The 8,880-nt window shown below is 58.0% G+C and overlaps 1 protein-coding gene across 1 annotated transcript in view; it reads right to left on the bottom strand.

Annotated features, from left to right (window-relative positions):
- Nucleotides 1-5,050, bottom strand: part of DDAH1 (dimethylarginine dimethylaminohydrolase 1) — a 187,022-nt gene extending 181,972 nt beyond the window's left edge. Inside the window, exon 1 of the mRNA XM_088463705.1 lies at nucleotides 4,455-5,050. Coding sequence (XP_088319831.1) covers nucleotides 4,455-4,760 — 306 coding nt within the window. The 5' untranslated portion in view covers nucleotides 4,761-5,050. The remainder of the gene's footprint in view (nucleotides 1-4,454) is intronic.
- Nucleotides 5,051-8,880: the final 3,830 nt, after the last annotated feature.

Raw genomic sequence — 8,880 nt, forward strand, 5'->3', positions numbered from 1 at the left:
GGCCATTAGTGCTATTTACTAACATTGTGCAACCTGCAAACCTGCAGTAAAATGAAGGCAGGTACTTGGCATGTGGGGGTCTGCTGTACGTATTAGGAAAATGACGGAGGACAACGCAGAACAGGGCGTGCGCAGGCTTCTCAGGACGTGCGCTGGGCCCATTCCTGCTGCCGTCTCTGTAGCTTCCTTGGTGACACACGGGGAAGAAGGGTCCTGCTCTGTGCCCAGCAGTGATAAATATACATTATTAGAAGTAAATTATAATACTAATAATAATAATAATTGTTCTCTCTTTTGTCCGTATTTCCCTCTTCACGGCTGGAGAAGACGTATCGGAGCTGCGGTAACGTAATGGATCCTTACCATGCGGAGTGGGCTCCACACTCACCCCGTCTCCATGCGTCAAAATCCCCCACGCACCCGCCAGTGGGAGAGGCCAGTCGGCACCACTTTCGCACCGAGCTGTCATGTATAGGTAATACGGATGGTGTAATGGTTAACGTGACTGCCTCACAGCACTGAGGTCCTGGGTTTGACTCCCACCACGGCCCTATCTATGTGCATTTTGTATTCATTTGTGTGTAATAACTAAATATTACATCACATTCTGCTATAGAGAAAAGTAATGGAGCAGAGCGTCTGTGTGCATTAGTACATTAGCAATGAAACCAACATCCGATTGGCTGCTACGATTGCGGTGATGTTTTGCCACTTTCGGTAATGGCAGTGATTCGTATACGTTGCGGTATATCAGCGCTGTTGGCTCTACAGTGTAATATTTTTTTACGAATAGGTCTTGTTTCCATGCTCCATACTGTGCCCGTGTGTCACCCATCCCACATTCCATGCCACTTCTCGCGGTGTGACTTTATCAGGACCACCTCCGTCTGCAGACCCCTCCCTGTCACTTGGAACCTGTTCCCGGCTGGCTGCCCCCTCCCTCTGTCAGTACATAGCGTCGGGCAGCTCTGCCAAGCACAAGGCATGACGTGAGCAGAACAAAGATGGAGCAGGGGTGTGGCATCTCAGAGCGCGGCAAGCTGGCCGTACCGGACAACGTACAGCCGATGTCCTAATTTACCCAGCACAGCACAATGCGTCCCATCATTCCACATGCTGGGGAACCTCAATCACCTCAGGATAGGCGTACAATTACAATAAAATATTATTGCAGATTCATTTCTAATTGTTGATGTTACCAAATGCGCCAAAACGTTCTGACATACCATAGGCGAGACCTGAGACGCAGCCATGCTGGCGCCATAATGAGGCGCCACTATATGCGGAGGTCGCGAATCACTGAGTAAGGATAATTAGTTACACTGTGTTGTGACACCCTGACCTGTTGTGTCTTCTCACACCATGGGCTTCCAGACTATAGACAATGTATAGATAGACACCACATCTTAGACAGTCAACAGGTCGACAGGGACAAAAGGTCGACACAAACATGGACAACACATTTTTATTTTTTTTGTAGGGTTAGGCACTTACCGGAGGGTTAAAGTCAACAACTACCATGATGGTTAGAGTTAGGCACCATTTTTTTTGTGTTGACCATTTTGTGTTGTCCTTTTGACCCAGTAGACCTTCTTACATGTCGACCTTTTTCCCTGTCGATCTAATGCCGGCGTATCCACTAGGCGTTTAAAATGAGCTACTGAACGATAACGTCGTTCCATCGCTCATTAATCGTTCACAAATCGGGAATTAAAATGTTGAAAAAGACCAGTGATGCGCCCTCCCCGCTGGACGTTTTCTACATCAATCTGAACATGCCGGTCAATCTGCCGATAACGACAGACTGTGCATGTTCGGGGATGAGGGAGGGTGTCTGCACTGAATGACCTATCGCTCAGTGTAGGCACTATACAGGATGAGGAACCACTGGGCCTGATTCAGAGCCGGACGCTCTGACCAGAGCGCTCGCTCTGAATCAGGGCCTCCTACCTAAAAATGGAGTGGCCAAAATGATGGTTGCGATGGTCAAGACCATCGCGACCATGGGCTTGCGACGAGACCCTGCGGTAGGGTCTCGCTGCCGCAAGCCCTGGAGTGCTTTCGGCTCTATCAGATCCAAAATCACTCCCACTGACATCAACTAGTGATGTCAGTGGGGCCCGGACCCAGACGGTAGGCGTTCCCATGGGAACGCCTGTCTGGGCAGCCCCGCCCTGGCACGTCCACCAAAGGGGGCGTGCTGTCACTCACCATCGACAGTACGCCCCCCTTTGGTGCGAGACCCCGAGCGACGGCTTCCCTGTCGCTCGCCGGGTCTCGCGCATGTGCACGACGGAGCAGCCTCCGTCGTGCGCATGTGCATTTGGGTAACATCAACCCGCTTGCGAGCGTCCTGCGCTCGCGAGCGGGTCTGAATGAGACCCTCTGTGCGATTAGAATCTTGTAATCGTATCTTCAGTCGCCTAGGGGATACGCACCTTAACATCTGGTGTCTATCTAGACACTGTCAACCTTTTTTCTGTCTCTCTCATACACCACACCCTACGCCCTGCTATGTATCAACATATAAAACATTAGTATTTGGGAGCAGTGAATGATACTTATTTAGGATTCAGTTATATTCCCAGAACCCTGGAAAGCTCATGAGATCGATCATCTATCACCTCCCTCATCATGCACATAATGTTCTCTATAATATGTTCTCTATAATATGTTCTATGCAGCAGAATACAACCTGAGCGTTTTATGAATCAATGAATCATTTATATTCCAAAACACCAGCGTAACAATAATCCTGCCAGGCTTGTTATTACATTGCAACAATTACATTGTCAGGAGACGGAGATCGAGGACCCTCCAGAGATTGTCATTCATATCCTAGGACGTCACTAGAAGTGACAGAGACAAGGTGGTCAAATCGCAGACATAGCAAACTATTAGCAGCAACAGGGAGCAGACGGTGCTGTGGGCATGGCCGCCGAGTACACTGGCATTCTGTATGCAGCCACACCTTGTGCAGAGGGAAAGTATATATATATATTACACACACACGCACTATGGCAAGTTACACTCATAGCTCTGATAGTACTTATGAACACATTGCTTTGGTCTCACAGAGCCAACAGGTGCAGTGCTGGGTGCTGTGGGGAGAGGGGGAGTAAGGACAGGCAGCGATTGGGGCAGTGCTGGGGGCAGACAGTAGTTGGAGTGGGGGGGAGGTAAGAGCATGCGGCAGTTTGGACAAGGCGTGGGTAAGGTAAGATATCAGGTGGGCAGCACTGGGAGCAAAGGGGTTAAGGGCAGGCAGCAGTTGGGGCCGTACTGGGGGGTAGGGAGGAGTTGGGGCCGTACTGGGGGGTAGGGAGGAGTTGGGGCCGTACTGGGGGGTAGGGAGGAGTTGGGGCCGTACTGGGGGGGTAGGGAGGAGTTGGGGCAGTACTGGGGGGTAGGGAGGAGTTGGGGCCGTACTGGGGGTAGGGAGGAGTTGGGGCAGTACTGGGGGGTAGGGAGGAGTTGGGGCAGTACTGGGGGGTAGGGAGGAGTTGGGGCAGTACTGGGGGGTAGGGAGGAGTTGGGGCAGTACTGGGGGGTAGGGAGGATGTAAGGGCAGCAGTACTGGGGGTTAGGGGCAGCAGTGCTGGGGGTAGGTAGGGGCAGCAGTGCTGGGGGTAGGTTAGGGTATGGGCAGCAGTGCTGGGGGTAGGTAGGGGCAGCAGTGCTGGGGGAGGGACAGCAGTGCTGGGGGGAGGGACAGCAGTGCTGGGGGTAGGTTAGGGTAGGGGCAGCAGTGCTGGGGGTAGGTTAGGGTATGGGCAGCAGTGCTGGGGGTAGGTAGGGGCAGCAGTGCTGGGGGAGGGAAAGCAGTGCTGGGGGTAGGTTAGGGTAGGGGCAGCAGTGCTGGGGGTAGGGAGGAGTTGGGGCCGTACTGGGAGTAGGGAGTATGTAAGGGCAGCAGTGCTGGGGGTAGGTAGGGGCAGCAGTGCTGGGGGTAGGTAGGGGCAGCAGTGCTGGGGGTAGGTAGGGGCAGCAGTGCTGGGGGAAGGGGCAGCAGTGCTGGGGGTAGGTAGGGGCAGCAGTGCTGGGGGTAGGTAGGGGCAGCAGTGCAGGGGGAAGGGGCAGCAGTGCTGGGGGTAGGTAGGGGCAGCAGTGCTGGGGGTAGGTAGGGGCAGCAGTGCTGGGGGTAGGTAGGGGCAGCAGTGCTGGGGGTAGGTAGGGGCAGCAGTGCTGGGGGTAGGTTAGGGTAGGGGCAGCAGTGCTGGGGGTAGGTTAGGGTAGGGGCAGCAGTGCTGGGGGTAGGTAGGGGCAGCAGTGCTGGGGGAAGGGGCAGCAGTGCTGGGGGTAGGTAGGGGCAGCAGTGCTGGGGGTAGGTAGGGGCAGCAGTGCTGGGGGTAGGTAGGGGCAGCAGTGCTGGGGGTAGGTTAGGGTAGGGGCAGCAGTGCTGGGGGTAGGTAGGGGCAGCAGTGCTGGGGGTAGGTAGGGGCAGTAGTACTTGCCTCCTTCCTCCTGCTGGGAGCCCCCGGCCGGGTCACCAGAGCCGTCTCATCCAGCACCACCGCGATGTCCTCCACAAAGGCGGCGTCCGGGATACTGTTGTCCGCCTCTAGCTCGATGAGCTGCAGCCCCAGCTTGTCCCGCAGAACCCGGGTGTAGAGCTCCAGCTCCCTCCTGGCCCGGGCAGTGTCCACCTCCCCGGCCTCCTGTGTGCGCTGAGCCTGCTGGCTGAAGGAGTCGGGGATGGAGCGCACGATGGCGTGTGTACAGCGCCCCAGGCTGCTGGGGGGGTCCGGCACCGCCGACATGATGGGGGCGACAGCGCTGCCGGCGGCAACGGGAGAATGCAGAGCCTGGGAGATGGGGAGAGCTGGATGCAGAGCCTGGGAGATGGGGTGCACCGGATGCAGAGCCTGGGAGATGGGGAGAGCTGGATGCAGAGCCTGGGAGATGGGGTGCACCGGATGCAGAGCCTGGGAGATGGGGAGAGCTGGATGCAGAGCCTGGGAGATGGGGTGAGCTGGATGCAGAGCGCTGCCTGACAGAGGATGTAATACTCGGTGCAATTGGTCATTTATCACCGGCTGCTGATTGGATGGATCCTGCACAGCGCTGTGTAATGACAGATGCTCCCAGCCTGGTGCTGAGTCAGGTGCATTGTACAGCTTCCCACCCAGTGCTCCCAGCAACCATCCACATCCACCCAGTGCTCCCAGAAACCACCCACATCCACCCAGTGCCCCCAGCAACCACCCACATCCACCCAGTGCTCCCAGCAACCACCCACATCCACCCAGTGCCCCCAGCAACCACTCACATACACCCAGTGCTCCCAGCAACCACCCACATCCACCCAGTCCTCCCAGCAACCACCCAGTGCTCCCAGCAATCACCCACATCCACCCAGTGCCCCCAGCAACCACTCACATCCACCCAGTGCTCCCAGCAACCATCCACATCCACCCAGTGCTCCCAGAAACCACCCACATACACCCAGTGCCCCCAGCAACCACTCACATCCACCCAGTGCTCCCAGCAACCATCCACATCCACCCAGTGCTCCCAGCAACCATCCACATCCACCCAGTGCTCCCAGAAACCACCCACATCCACCCAGTGCCCCCAGCAACCACTCACATACACCCAGTGCTCCCAGCAACAATCCACATCCACCCAGTGCTCCCAGCAACCACCCACATCCACCTAGTCCTCCCAGCAACCACCCAGTGCTCCCAGCAACCACCCACATCCACCCAGTGCCCCCAGCAACCACTCACATCCACCCAGTGCTCCCAGCAACCATCCACATTCACCCAGTGCTCCCAGCAACCACCCACATCCACCCAGTGCTCCCAGCAACCACCCACATCCACCCAGTCCTCCCAGCAACCACCCAGTGCTCCCAGCAACCATCCACATCCACCCAGTGCTCCCAGAAACCACCCACATCCACCCAGTGCCCCCAGCAACCACCCACATCCACCCAGTGCTCCCAGCAACCACCCACATCCACCCAGTGCCCCCAGCAACCACTCACATACACCCAGTGCTCCCAGCAACCACCCACATCCACCCAGTCCTCCCAGCAACCACCCAGTGCTCCCAGCAATCACCCACATCCACCCAGTGCCCCCAGCAACCACTCACATACACCCAGTGCTCCCAGCAACCATCCACATCCACCCAGTGCTCCCAGAAACCACCCACATACACCCAGTGCCCCCAGCAACCACTCACATCCACCCAGTGCTCCCAGCAACCATCCACATCCACCCAGTGCTCCCAGCAACCATCCACATCCACCCAGTGCTCCCAGAAACCACCCACATCCACCCAGTGCCCCCAGCAACCACTCACATACACCCAGTGCTCCCAGCAACAATCCACATCCACCCAGTGCTCCCAGCAACCACCCACATCCACCTAGTCCTCCCAGCAACCACCCAGTGCTCCCAGCAACCACCCACATCCACCCAGTGCCCCCAGCAACCACTCACATCCACCCAGTGCTCCCAGCAACCATCCACATTCACCCAGTGCTCCCAGCAACCACCCACATCCACCCAGTGCTCCCAGCAACCACCCACATCCACCCAGTCCTCCCAGCAACCACCCAGTGCTCCCAGCAACCATCCACATCCACCCAGTGCTCCCAGAAACCACCCACATCCACCCAGTGCCCCCAGCAACCACCCACATCCACCCAGTGCTCCCAGCAACCACCCACATCCACCCAGTGCCCCCAGCAACCACTCACATACACCCAGTGCTCCCAGCAACCACCCACATCCACCCAGTCCTCCCAGCAACCACCCAGTGCTCCCAGCAATCACCCACATCCACCCAGTGCCCCCAGCAACCACTCACATACACCCAGTGCTCCCAGCAACCACCCACATCCACCCAGTCCTCCCAGCAACCACCCAGTGCTCCCAGCAATCACCCACATCCACCCAGTGCCCCCAGCAACCACTCACATCCACCCAGTGCTCCCAGCAACCATCCACATCCACCCAGTGCTCCCAGAAACCACCCACATACACCCAGTGCCCCCAGCAACCACTCACATCCACCCAGTACTCCCAGCAACCATCCACATCCACCCAGTGCTCCCAGCAACCATCCACATCCACCCAGTGCTCCCAGAAACCACCCACATCCACCCAGTGCCCCCAGCAACCACTCACATACACCCAGTGCTCCCAGCAACAATCCACATCCACCCAGTGCTCCCAGCAACCACCCACATCCACCTAGTCCTCCCAGCAACCACCCAGTGCTCCCAGCAACCACCCACATCCACCCAGTGCCCCCAGCAACCACTCACATCCACCCAGTGCTCCCAGCAACCATCCACATTCACCCAGTGCTCCCAGCAACCACCCACATCCACCCAGTGCTCCCAGCAACCACCCACATCCACCCAGTCCTCCCAGCAACCACCCAGTGCTCCCAGCAACCACCCACATCCACCCAGTGCCCCCAGCAACCACTCACATCCACCCAGTACTCCCAGCAACCATCCACATCCACCCAGTGCTCCCAGCAACCATCCACATCCACCCAGTGCTCCCAGAAACCACCCACATCCACCCAGTGCCCCCAGCAACCACTCACATACACCCAGTGCTCCCAGCAACCATCCACATCCACCCAGTGCTCCCAGCAACCACCCACATCCACCTAGTCCTCCCAGCAACCACCCACATCCACCCAGTGCCCCCAGCAACCACTCACATCCACCCAGTGCTCCCAGCAACCATCCACATTCACCCAGTGCTCCCAGCAACCACCCATATCCACCCAGTGCTCCCAGCAACCACCCACATCCACCCAGTCCTCCCAGCAACCACCCAGTGCTCCCAGCAACCACCCACATCCACCCAGTGCCCCCAGCAACCACTCACATCCACCCAGTGCTCCCAGCAACCACCCACATCCACCCAGTCCTCCCAGCAACCACCCAGTGCTCCCAGCAATCACCCACATCCACCCAGTGCCCCCAGCAACCACTCACATCCACCCAGTGCTCCCAGCAACCATCCACATCCACCCAGTGCTCCCAGAAACCACCCACATCCACCCAGTGCCCCCAGCAACCACTCACATCCACCCAGTGCTCCCAGCAACCATCCACATCCACCCAGTGCTCCCAGCAACCACCCACATCCACCTAGTCCTCCCAGCAACCACCCAGTGCTCCCAGCAACCACCCACATCCACCCAGTGCCCCCAGCAACCACTCACATCCACCCAGTGCTCCCAGCAACCATCCACATTCACCCAGTGCTCCCAGCAACCACCCACATCCACCCAGTGCTCCCAGCAACCACCCACATCCACCCAGTCCTCCCAGCAACCACCCACATCCACCCAGTGCCCCCAGCAACCACTCACATCCACCCAGTGCTCCCAGCAACCACCCACATCCACCCAGTCCTCCCAGCAACCACCCAGTGCTCCCAGCAATCACCCACATCCATCCAGTGCCCCCAGCAACCACTCACATCCACCCAGTGCTCCCAGCAACCATCCACATCCACCCAGTGCTCCCAGAAACCACCCACATCCACCCAGTGCCCCCAGCAACCACTCACATCCACCCAGTGCTCCCAGCAACCATCCACATCCACCCAGTGCTCCCAGCAACGACCCACATCCACCTAGTCCTCCCAGCAACCACCCAGTGCTCCCAGCAACCACCCACATCCACCCAGTGCCCCCAGCAACCACTCACATCCACCCAGTGCTCCCAGCAACCATCCACATTCACCAAGTGCTCCCAGCAACCACCCACATCCACCCAGTGCTCCCAGCAACCACCCACATCCACCCAGTCCTCCCAGCAACCACCCAGTGCTCCCAGCAACCACCCACATCCACCCAGTGCCCCCAGCAACCACTCACATCCACCCAGTGCTCCCAGCA

Source organism: Taudactylus pleione, unplaced genomic scaffold (genome assembly GCF_031769625.1).
Source record: "Taudactylus pleione unplaced genomic scaffold, aTauple2 ptg001431l, whole genome shotgun sequence".
NCBI lineage: Eukaryota > Metazoa > Chordata > Amphibia > Anura > Myobatrachidae > Taudactylus > Taudactylus pleione.